This window comes from Pomacea canaliculata, linkage group LG2 (genome assembly GCF_003073045.1).
Source record: "Pomacea canaliculata isolate SZHN2017 linkage group LG2, ASM307304v1, whole genome shotgun sequence".
NCBI classification, from domain to species: Eukaryota; Metazoa; Mollusca; class Gastropoda; order Architaenioglossa; family Ampullariidae; genus Pomacea; species Pomacea canaliculata.
The window spans coordinates 25449711-25462556 of NC_037591.1; the positions used below are offsets into that span (position 1 = coordinate 25449711).

The 12846-nt window shown below is 44.4% G+C and overlaps 1 protein-coding gene across 1 annotated transcript in view; it reads right to left on the minus strand.

The window, feature by feature from the left end:
• The window catches only part of LOC112556494 (CUGBP Elav-like family member 3-B), a 204510-nt gene extending 199806 nt beyond the window's left edge, over positions 1–4704 (minus strand). The window contains 2 exon segments of the mRNA XM_025225554.1: positions 2790–2840; positions 2843–4704. Coding sequence (XP_025081339.1) covers positions 2790–2840; positions 2843–3101 — 310 coding nt within the window. The 5' untranslated portion in view covers positions 3102–4704.
• Between the last annotated feature and the right edge of the window lie 8142 nt (positions 4705–12846).

The following is a 12846-nucleotide window of genomic DNA, read 5'->3' on the forward strand; positions in this document are numbered from 1 at the left end:
ACAAAGTAAGATTGTCTAAACTCTCCATTGCCTTCTCTTTTATCTGGAGGATTCTCATCCAAACAAAGCTTCCACAGGTGCGATGCCATCAGAGCTTTTCAAAGGAGCACTTTTTCTACCCTTTGGCAAAAAAAACTAACAGAAGGATCGGAGTAGAGTGAGCAGAAGGTTTTATCCATTTTTCTACTTTTTTTTTTAACAATACGGGTAACAAAAGTAAGGCTGATGACCAAATTTCCATACATTCTTGACATCCGTTAGTTCAACCCAGAGTCCGGAGACCACGTGACTAGAGACCTATCACCTCAGATGCTTGGGCCACTTTGGGACACCGCCATTTTGAGACCGCGGACAGCTTGCATCACTGAAATTTGGGGACATCCGTTTGGAACACAGCTATTTAGAGATGCTGTCGTTTTAGAGACTACCACTTTGATGGACAACAAAGGAAGAAAGTGGTAGTCTAGAAAAGGAAGAGGCAAGAAACTAGGTGCTTGGACATGAAGAGTGAAAGTCCCCTTTTCAGTGAGTTGGGGAAAAAACCTTGCGATAACAGGGTGAAATATTTATACCAACCACCGTGACTAAGGAGGGATTCTGCTATTGCGAAAAAAAAAATCGTTCTCATTAACGGAAAACCGCAGCTAAAAGGAGGTCGTTTTCCGTGGTTCTCATAATCCTGAAGAACCCGGGTTCGCCATCATTTTCGTGCAAAGGCTTCTCTCATACAGGATGCGTTTTTGCTCCAGACCCTTCCTTTCTCTCTATCTCACGGCGCTCTTACCAAACCCCCGACTGTTCATTTTCTGAAGCTATTTTTACCAAATAACTCAGCACCTTTAAGATTTCCATGGGATTTTGGTTTTCTTTAACCTCAACTAGGCGCTGACTACCAACATTTATCCATCCGTCTGCTCGTCTGTTTAGATTGTTCTATCTGTCCCTCTGCCTTTATTTCAGTTATTCATCTGTTCATCTAACGCACCAAAGTTCTGCCTGGACGTGAGACATTGGCTGCTGCGCAATAACATAGACAAACATATTGAGACTGTTGATGATGTTCCCTGTATTGAGTTAGGTAATCTGTGCATGTCAGTGTCAGCGTCAACCTCAGTGTCAGTGGCAGTGGCATAGAACAAAGAAGTGCGCGAGAAGTTCAGCAACGCCCTTCAGTTCGTCGATACAGAGCACAGTCTGCGTTCAATCAGCGGGGTAGGGATGCTCGCATCTTCTTGGCATCTTCCCTATCGATCCCACATACACAGTGAGCGTTTAAATGCCAGCGCCTTACCACCAACGTGTAAGATCCGTTCAATATTTCTACAAAGCTACACTGCATCCTGACCCCTCCCTCCTAATACCTCCTCCCCCCTTTCTCTCCTTGTCCGTCTGTGAGTGTGTGTGCTTTGTGCGCATGAATGCTCAACGTTTTCGGTTATCTGTTGACGGGTATTCATTTTGGTAGGATTGGGTAGATTTCACATGCTGTAGATGTCTCACCCCTTCTGTTTGCTTGAGAACTTCAGAATTATCTTATATGAACACGTCACGCTCACGAAACTTTGATGTTAATGATCGCATTGCGGTGATGTCAGTGGCTGCCGGATGGCGGGGTCAGTTATTGAGATGTGAATGGTCGCCACACCGTTACATGATACAAACAGTCATTAGCCAGAGATTTTTTTCTGAACATTGCTTTCACTTCAAGCTAGCATTTCAACCATCTTCATCCCCCAGACTAGAAATCCGAGGTAGTGTTATTGCGTTTTCTGAACAAATAAGAAAGAGGATGTTAAACATCATGTAATCCGCATGGCAGACAAGCGACCTGGAGGATAACAGGAGGCATTAGCTCCCTGACCCTGTGTCGGCGAGAAAGGTGCAGAGCAAATTGAATCGTGTGGTCACAGATGTGAAGATGATCGTGCAATGGCACGTGAACATAACACGCATATGAATTCCCTCTCTCTCCCACTCACTCACACACATACACACACGCACCCCCCCCCTTCTCACACACACAAACTGCGCACGACAACGGAAGGGAGGGGTAATGGACACATATCATCAAGCACAGATGTAAACAGTTGACGAAAGACAGGATGGGCAGAAGACAAAAACAATGACACAAAGAGCTCCATTAATGATTTCTTAAGTGATGCTGCAATTAAATAAATACAACAAAGTCAAGGACAAAGATCTTTCCAAATATTTAATTTATCTACGCACCCACCACACACAACCCGTGTTCTGTCTTCCCAAAGGAAGAGAAGCTTATTTGGCAGCGGACTGGATATGTAAAACCAATCAAGCCGATGCCAGAGCTTACTGAGCCGACGGTACACAGTCGTATAAGATCTCTCTATAGAAAATCAATAGAGGTTTATCGAGAGGATGACCGGCTATGAGGTCGACAGAAGCCTATTAGACCCCATTCACAACTCCAAATGCCATACAGAATACCTAAACGACTTCTAATTCTGAGTGAGTCCTCCATCTCTTGACATTGTACAGGTTGAAGCCAACAAGAGATGTCTGAGCGGCAGGAGTGACAGAAATACAGATCATTGTGAAAATGTAGGCAGGAGAAAAATGAAGGCAAGGAACAGAAATTTATGAACAAAACGGATTTGATAGTGAGTGTGGCTGGTAGAGAAGGGAGAGACAGAAGACGATTTCAAAAAGGCGTGTGAACGCAGACACAGTCACACAGGCACGCACCCATATGGTGTAGCTTTATTTACATATGCGGGTAGTAAAAGAAGGTATTTCAAGAGAAAGCTGTGTACCTTTGTGCATCCCCGTGAAGCGGTCTTTGAGCACGGTCAGTTCATAGATTGGCCAAACTCCTCGAAGATTGGCCGCAGGTCCTTCTCCTCCAAGTTGCGCGGTATCTGACCCACGAAGAGCTTGATGGCATCCTGGTCTTTCATGGGCACTGTCGATCCCTGGCTGGCCTGACCCTGTGGGTGGTGGTGGGAGGGGTGCTGCTGGGGAGAATGGGTGTGCGGCGGGGGGAGGCTGAGCGGATGGCGATGGTGATGCGCCTGAAGAGTCAGGTGGTGGTGGTCCAGTACTCCGTTCTGTAACACCGCGGCCATGCTGCCTTTGGACAAGAGCGAACGTTTGGCGGCCGTCAGACTCACGAGCAACGATTCGCTTTGCAGCGGCTGTTGCTGCTGCTGCTGCTGTTGTTGCTGCTGCTGGGGTTGGTGGGGGTGATGGTACTGCTGGCGTAGTGCGCGAACTAAGGTGGCCAGTGTAGCTGTTGTTGTCGCTGGAGGCAATTTCCTGAGAATTGTGACAAAGGTTGATTTTGGGAAGGTGTATCGTCAGTCGTGATTCTTATGCTTCCTCTCCTGAAGCAAAAGGGAAACAACTCTCGATGCGCGAACGAAGCAGAAGGCCTCTCCAGCAGTAGGGATTACAAAAAAGTCTCCATGAATTAATGCTGGGTATCGGCAGCTTTCACCAAGGAGCGGCACCTTGTATCAGTCTACAATATTTCAAGCAGCAGACACTAAACGTGTCAGTTCAGCTTGCCAGCCAAGATGTTCTCTCAAAATTAAAAAAAAATGTTTATTGAAAACGGAGCATCTCAGCCCCAAATATATTCCTCGCACAGCGTTGGTTTTCTTTGGAGCCAGTGAAACCAAAAAAATAATACCACGGTAACTTGAAGCAGGTCTACAAAGAATGTTCTTGGTCGTAAAGATGCGACATGCGCTAAATAAAGCGAATCCTCAGAGAACACAGGTTGAAGAAGTCGGGTAGAAGCACACCCCCTAGACACAAGACTAATGCGCCTGAGTGATGCTAAGCAAGGAATAGACAGATACGACAGGCAATAGTTCACTCTAATTACAGCACCACTGCAGCAGATAATCAGCGGATCACGTGATGATCGATAACAGACGGAAGAATAGAAGAAGATGGTATCCTTCCTCCGTCAATGCCTTGTGCCGATTTCGTTGGCAGATGACTTCACGTCCGCGAATTGACGCAATCTGTAAATCCAACAGGTGTGGCGCTGTCGTCGCGAATCAAGGTCGGTAACTCCAGGCGACGGCGGCGCGCGTGCATGCGACAAAGAGAAGGGTGGGAGGGAAAACGGAGGAAAGGAATTAGGGCAAAATTTTTTTTTAAAAAAACGTAACGGGGGAGAGAAAACGAACACCACCCCACGGACGACACTAATCCAATGGCAGCAGAAACAAGAGGAGCCACTCTCGCAGACTCGACGAAGGGGGGAGAAGGGAAGAAACACGCACGAGCGAGCGAGCTGTCACGCGTCCCCTACCTGTTGCTTGGGGATGGTTTGGTTTGGTTTTTTTTTTTTCTTTCTTTCTTTCCTTGCACACGACTCGGGGAGTCTAAATAACGATCGTCGCCTGACGACTGAGGAAGGAGAGACTAAAAGAGAGTCGGAGAAAGCTAGCGACGCTGAGCCGCGTGAGGCGCCGATCCCAGCCCTTTGCCACCGAGGCTTTCACAGCACAATCCTCCGAGTCCAGAGCCTCACTTACTGCACTGAGTACTGAGACCTATGCTTGTCTCGCGCGCGCTCCGCGCTTCAGGCCTCGCGATCGATGCCGGGCACACACCGAGCCTGCTTTTCTCTCTCTCTCCGATGCCACGGAGGCTGGCAGCACTCGTAGAAACTTCGTTCCTCTTCCACCTCCCCAAAGAGAGCAGGCAACGCAGCGTTCGCGTCTCTGGCCGAGCGCTCGCCTAGTCTAGTTCCTGCATCGCTTACTCACTCACTGGCACCATCGGCCCCGCTTTCGTGCAACATCTCATTTGCATACCTAATCATCTTTGGTTCAGGGATGGAGGGAGGGAACGGAAGAAAAGAAGGGTAGTTGCATAAAAGGAGGGAACAGTGGTGGTGAGGATGTTGATGGTGGTGGTGTGGTTCTGTTGTTGCTGTAATGGAAGTAGACTGAGACGTGGGTAACGGCGACGAACACCCTGTTGCTTCTCCTTCTCTGCCAGTCCCCTCTGCTACAGGGTTTGGAGGGGTGGGATGAGGATGGGGGAGTACATATCGATTTTTAAACGGCCTCGTGCTGGTGCCCGCTGCTTGGAATGTCACAGCTTTTATCGCGAGCAGCGCCACCAGAATTTTGAACTCGAGTCACGTCCACCCCCGAACGTCCTTCCCCGCACGCTCTAGCCCTCGTCTTGTAGCATAGGACCGGAGGGAAAGGGTAGAAATAGAGATCCCATTCCCCAGCTGAACTCCAGTCACATTCATTCCACCCCACCTCCACCCTTAATTCAGCGCGGCGGAAGTGTTCTGCAATTCACTTCCCGTTTAATTCCATTTCATCGAAACAGTTATTCGCATGGCACTGGACCACTCTCCCGATACGTAATCTGCTGCCAGCGAGACGTGTGTGCGGACTGGTGCCGACCTGATTGCTGCCGATGTGGCCAAAGATGTGAAGGAAGCGCTGTCGGCAGCGACAACAGAGGAAAAACACAAAACACATTAGTAGCAGGAGGAGCTCGTAGCAATGATAGTTTCGGTAGTAAGGACAATGTCGGAAATAGAGGATGTAGAAGAATCATGAACGCAAACCGGAATAAATAATAATTAATAAGAAAGTATTGAATCCTTGCATGTGTGAGTAGTGGATTAATGGACTTCAAAAGCCAAATAGTTCCCGATCCATAACAGACCTGTGTATTTTTGTTTACAAGACAAACCAAAATACCTGAACAAATTCCTGATGAGGAGTTTCTTGCTTTCTACAAAGATGTATTTTTTTATTAGCGGTTTTGATAGAGACTGAATGTTGATTACCGAGCACATCAGGTAGGTCTGGTGTTGCACCCTCTACATTTAGTCCAGAATTGTAGTGAACACATTTTGAAGACGGTCTTACTTTGCAAGGCGTGCTTTCGACTTCTGGTCAATGATCTGGAGTGGATTCTGTTCTACAGATATTCCAAGAAAGGGGCAAACGTTCGAATTTCTCAACTAGGTTGACTTGCTGCGCACACCGAAGCAACGGTTTCTTTTTAAAAAAATCGATTTTTGTGACGTAACGCGGCGGCACCTCACAACCTCGCCGCCAAAGCAGACTCTACTCACAGCTGTCGACGCCAAACAAATCATCTGTGACGTGTTCGGTCTCGGTTAGTTCCAAGACCTTTTGCTGACTTCTGATTGGCTGGATAGGAAATGCACTTCAGTATAAAAAAAAAAGACTGAATGGATGGAGTTATTTTTAATAATAATAAATTTAATTTATAGAGCTCTTTATTCCATCATGAAAGGTTAGCTCAAAGCGCTTGACGGAAAAATATCAACACACAGAAATAATAATAACAACAACAACACGTACACGTAGACATCCAACAGACGGTCCAAGTCGCATTCAAACGACGAATGAGCCCCATGTCCGCTGAGCAACAGAAAAATACAAAAGTCAAATGAAGTGTGTCGATCGCGAAGTCTCCATGTCGAAATGGAATCGAAACATCGATGAGAATAGAAGGGGCGCCACAGTCCAGGCGTATGGCAGGCACGTCAAGAACACACACCAACATCCAGCCCAACACAAAGAAGACATCAGACGAGACAAAACTACCGTGGTGCAACTCCCTCTAGGCAGTTTGGACATCACTCTATTGACTCTCACTCGTCAAGAAACCAAATAAAAGTAATTAAAGCGCGCTCCAACATTTAGCAAAATATCACGTGATATGTGAGATGGCTGCAGGATCGTAGTTAAAAGCAACAGTTCTTTCTAATTACACTCCTAGCTACTTTGCCATTCATGCCATCATGTAAGGTAAGTGTATGTAATAAGCTTACACTTGACTGCTGACTGATGAAGATTAGCACTTAGCTCTAAGCCCTCAACATAATTCCTCAATCACAACAGTGTCTTAATTATTAATAGAGTCGAGATAGTTTTATATTTACACTCAATGCATTTACGTCAAGAATTCAGGATTTACACATGTCTGACTAATTGTCAATCGCGGACCGTAGCTATTACAAGACAGTCAAACCTGCTCGGACTTTAGCATCCCTTGAGTTACCTGAGATCACCTTAATTGGTCCTTTCATCCACATTGTCCCTTACATTACTAAAGTCTGCCGAACCCACCGACCTGCCACCTGTCCAGTGACGTAGGCTGATAGCTGTGACGCGCGCAGTCTTCTACTCCTCGCGCGCTCATTGGCTAGTAATGGTCAAAGCATCCTTCATTACTCGCTCCCACCTTTCATCTATAATTGTCTTCCTTTTATCTACAATTGATTTGTCTGATCGGTTACCCGTGGACCCGAACTTACACCTTGCGACGCCATGTTGCTCTGCCCTTTTGCTATTTTGTGACATGCTACGGGTTGATGTCATTGGAGGACGAGACTTCGTTGAAGCAAACGAGAGTCCCGTATAATTTCTCATATTAAACACAACATCCTATAAAACATTCAACGTTTTCCACCTACACAGACACGAAAATAGACGAGATTCAAACTGAACCTACTCTTTATGAGATCCTAAACAGCTTTATTTCTTTACAATGCCTTTAACAAAGACGTTCACAGAACATCAAACGATTACTTATAATAAAATAATGCGCTTGCTTCTTCGTGCACTTCTACCTTGACCCTCTCACTCACGTGCACTGAAGTGTAATGGCCGACCATGGCGGCGAGCACAGTTTCTTTGAAGCTACGATGCACCTCCTCCTCTCGCCTTCTCTAATTGGTGTCAACGGCGAACGAGGAAGACTACGGCTTTTTGTTGTTGTTACGTGATACGTGGTTCCTGCAGTTAGGAGCGCCAGCAGTTATAAAATACACATATCTGGTGCCAACTTCACAAAAAGGTCACGTGGGTTTATTTCGTTGTAATCGAAACCACTCTCTCTCTCTGGATTTCATAAAGCTATGGCACTGAGATAAGAACGTGTCGACATTTCGTTGTTCTTTATTTTATTTGACTTTTTCTGTTGCGATGAGGTATAGAAATAAAGATTTTGTACTTACTGACACAACACCTTTACCACTGCATGAGTCTTGAATTTTTTTCTCCGTTGCCCACGCAGTCATATGTTTTCACCTGTTCTGTTTTTGTGTTTTTGTGTCATAACAACAATGTGCCGTGTATTACTTTCCTTCTTATTATGTTTCTAAAGCATTACAATATATATCGACTTCCACAATATCATTCAATAAATTGACTTATCGCTAATTACAAAAGACTTCAAGGGTATCATCAAATGGATTACAGTTCTACGGTGTTAGTGCTAAATACTTCCAGATTCTTATTAAATGACACAGACTTCAAAAATATTGCTAAATGCAATCAACTTCCACATTATGTACTTAACACAATAGACATAGAGTATTAACGTGTAATAAACTTCACAATGTTGCCTAATAACAACAAACTTACAAAGTATTACTAAAAGGAATTAACTTTCAGATTATTACTATTCAGACTAGACTTCTACAGTATACAACATACTCTAAATTATTAGTTATGCTATTTACTAAGTATTCCAATAAGCTTCAAGAGTATGGGTTGCAAGGCTGACCGCCAGTAATTTTTATTACTAAATTTAATAAGCTTTCGTGATATTCGTCAATACAATAGATCTCGGCATACATATATATGTTATATCTCAATATTAGGAACTAATTCGAACCGGGCAAAAATTTATTATCCTATATAATTCGTTACATTCAATAAGATTCAATAAAATTCTGCATGATTTTAGTTGTAAACAAGTTTTAAACTTTAAACATCCTTCACTAAAATAGCAGTGCCAGGAAACGCAAAACTTTATGGAAACACAAATGACGGGAATTTGAAAAAAAAAATCACTTTCTCTTCAGTTTAAAATTATTCCGGCTTACATTCAAAAAGCAACTCAGGAAAATGCCATACAGAACACGTATAAGCCATCTCTGTTATCAGTTTAAAAAGTAGTCGGAGGAGAAGAATTTCAGGTTTTAATACAACGTGGGTTCGCCAACTTCTCTTATCACCGAGGCTTTAGTTTCTGAGTGTCTGACATGTTGCAGCACAACAGCACCGTCAGGCAAACCTTGTATTTCATTCCTCCTCGACAAGATCGGTTTGCAGCCACCCACCCGCACACACTTTAATATACACACAAGCACACGAGCACACACACACGCACGCACCTCTTCCTTGAACATTCCTCACAACAACAGCCCACACATTGCTAGTCCATCTTCAGACCCTCATCTTGTTTTCGTTTATTGGCTACTTCCCTGCTCGTCTGAGGAATCACGATACCCTCAGCTCTTGTTACCGGATTCTTTTGCGTTTTTTATATTTGTATTTTATTAGTCATCAGTACTGTTGTTTATCTTCCCGTCCTTCGTATGTTGTCCATGTCTCCTTGTCTCAAGCGCTGAAAGCACGTTCCTCCGAGCGTGAATATGCGCTATATACACCAGGCGTTTTATTTTTTATTATTATTAAGGAGCGATTGGGGAAGAATGTCTTCTTCACTGTCCTATGAAAAGATTTTTTTTAATTTTACTTGAACGACTCTAGTTCACTTCCCCATGAGATACATCCATTGCCTCACCGCCAACTGCTTTTGTACCGGAAGTTGATCATCCAACCTATGTTACCTTGAAAGTCACTTTGTCCAAGGGACACTGCAAGTTCTAGACCTTTTCTGGCAAAACTGGGCCACTCACATGAATGATCTGTGAACTTTGTATCTTGAAAGATAGGTAAACGAACTCTTCCAAGATGCTCAAGAATAGTCCTGATCCTCCTGTGCTTTGTTCCCATGCTGGTCTCCCGTAGGTTTGCTTCAGGGTTTTTCTTCACGATCTTTGAGAAAAGTTGACAATATGGATCGCCTAACGCCTAAATCGTCAGCCCTCATCTTTTACTTTCGTTCATCAACTGCAGAGAGGATCGCGTTTCCTCTTCCAGAGTAACCTGATGCCGCTTGACTGTCACCTGACGACAGTTTCTCTGGCAAACGACATTTTCTCTCTGGCTGCAAGCGATATTGTTCCATTCTCTTACGAAATTGATGCCTGACCTCACTGAATCGAAGAATATCATTGAATCTTGCATCTTGAATCTTTTGTAACTTCTGCTGAGTCCACCCCAACCCCTCGTGTACGCGCCACTCGTATTCTCTCCCCTGGGCACTGGGTCAGCGTCCCGGTCTGTGACACCTGGCATTCCATGGATGTTATATGGAATTTTTTTTCAAGTTTTAATTTTAATTCTTTATATTGAAATTAGTTCTATATTATGAATTTATCCGGTAAAAAAATTGTTATATCGGAATTCGATATTTTGAATATATTCTATATGTACTTCGCAGCTGGTCGAGCTTGTGTTGCTATAATATTTAATTTTTTTTTAAAAACAGATAATAAATACAACTTTTACTATATGATCATAAATGTTCAAGGGCAGAAAGAACATATTTGTTAAGTTTCCGCTGGCCTTTCACGAGTTTAATGTCAGTAATCACCAGTTCAGACGCACTTACATAACCACTGTACTGAGGTCACCTCCAATTCCCATTATTTTCCTTTGCGAGAATTCGGACCGGGTACAACTTATTATTTAGTGAGTTCACTCCTGGAGCAAAAGAACTCCAGATACCGAGTCTTTGCTTCCTGCTAAGCAAATCAGGAGTTATCGCAACGTGTACCGTTTTCTCTGATAAATAAATAATGGGATTAGAGACAAGGTGGTGCTGGGAATGGAAAGCAAATGTTGGTGGAAAGCCCATCCCAGCCGATCGGTTTTCCTACGACAGGCATCGTTGTCAGAGCAGGGTCCCCCCGCACTCCTGGGAGTGCCAGTCTACACTTTCTGACAGATTTGATGCACGTGTCCCTGACCTCTGACCGCGGCTACAGACGAAACTAATGCCGTGGAAGGTGAAGGACGAGATCAACTCGATGGTAGGAGGACTTGGTGAGGGGAAATGAAGAATGAGCACTGTCGATGTTGTCGTCTGACATGACTTTATTCGTACAAAGAAAGAGGATGCATTATAACCCTGTCAGTTGTCCGGAAATTCATAATGTCTTGTTCAGTAAGAGGTTGAGATGCTAATATCTGTTAAAGGTTGATTGGTGACACTGACCAAGCTCCTTGTCACCATCTCATCTAAAGTGTAAAAACTGATGGAGGGCTCTGTGCTCGTCAAAACTCTCGTTACTTCTTTATCGATGCTCTCTCTCTCTCTCTCTCTCCCGTGTGAGTGTGAGTGAGAGAGAGGGAGAAAGAATGAGAGCGCATGCCACTGAGATTTGTGTTCCGATCTCCCCGGCAGCAATCACTGGATAGTTCGCATGCCGGCACAGAATGTTATCTCCAAGATAGGCCCTAATCCCAGGATTCCACAAGTGGGAGTTAACTGTCTGGGTCTTATGTCGTCTGACACGATGACGGAAATGTTGACGTAGTGGTTGATAGAACGGTTGGTGCATGTACCTCCATGGTGCACGCAGACGATGGTGAGTGCAAAAAGGTGAATCCAGATAATGAACGCCGATGATGCATTGAGACAGTATTCATCACAAAGCAAATCACACAAACAAGACTTTTGTTGGAGTTGTTTTGGTAGGTGTGATAGAAATAGATGTTGAGCTGAAACATCTGCGATGAATGATCTGTTTCTAACCTTTTTTTTTTTTCCTTCTCTGTCTTTTCTGCCTGAAGGAAATTTAGAATCCGTATTTATGACCTGTCGTGTCCTAGTGGCGTTGCATGCTACAGTTCACTTTCGAGAGGAAGAAAAAGATTTCCTGGCGACCAAAAAGTATTATCTAAAAATACTCACAAAGATGTGTGGACAACGTGGTGGTTCTCTTCATCGCCACGCTCACCTTTTGATTGAAGAGGACATTAAATTTTCACGCGGTGCGGAGGGACAAAAAGGGGGGTACATGAGGTTTATATACAAAACTCCTGCTGTGCGGTCCAGTGTGTAGAGACCGCTCTGTGGTGCCAAAATAAATAATAAATCTGGGGAAGGTAATCGATTGGGAGAACACCCACACACGACGATTCGGGTTTCCTCATAACTTAAAAAAAAAAATAAATAAATAACAAGGGTAGTCTCGTAACAGTTTGGTCGTTGAGGAGTGAAACATGAGGACTGAGTCTAGGAACTAGCTTTTCATGAGGGTGGTATCTAACCCTCTCTCGGGTACCCGTTCAACAGCTGAATCATCTGCATAAATATTCCTGGTAAAACTGGTTTCGAACCGGTTGGTTTGCGTCTTTAGCCTCCAGTGCTAGTGCTCTGACTAAACTACTATTCGTGTCAGATGTAAGATAACCATGCAGGACTCGGAGTAAACCAGAGCAAAGACCAAAAAGAAGGTCTGCTTGCAGTCCAGCTCGTGCACAAAACAGTTGTGCATGCACCTTGAAAGATGCTCTGCTCTTTTCTGTCTGTAGCTAATCGGCTTTCAGTGTGTGGATTTTAACCACGCGAAAAAAAAAGAGAAAACAAAGCCAACACTGCTGGGAGAAAAGAAGAGGAAAGGGTTGGCGAGAGACGGGGGAGGTGGGAACTAAGGGGGAGAGAAGGAGGAGCTGTGAGACGTTTCCCGATTCCCTGATGTTTCATCCACTTTTTTTTCCACGATAGTTTACAGCCTCGAGAGAGGGAAGGAAAGATAGAGCTGGCTCGTGTAAGCCTACCTCTTTGTCGGGTCTCAGGTAAGCAGAGGTTTATGTAAGGAAACTGGGAAGGCGAGCTGGGTATGGGAGTTCATGTGAAAAATGTTGGCCTCAGTATCGACATGTTCTACGCGTTGGATGAACTACTTGCACATACATGGAAAGACAG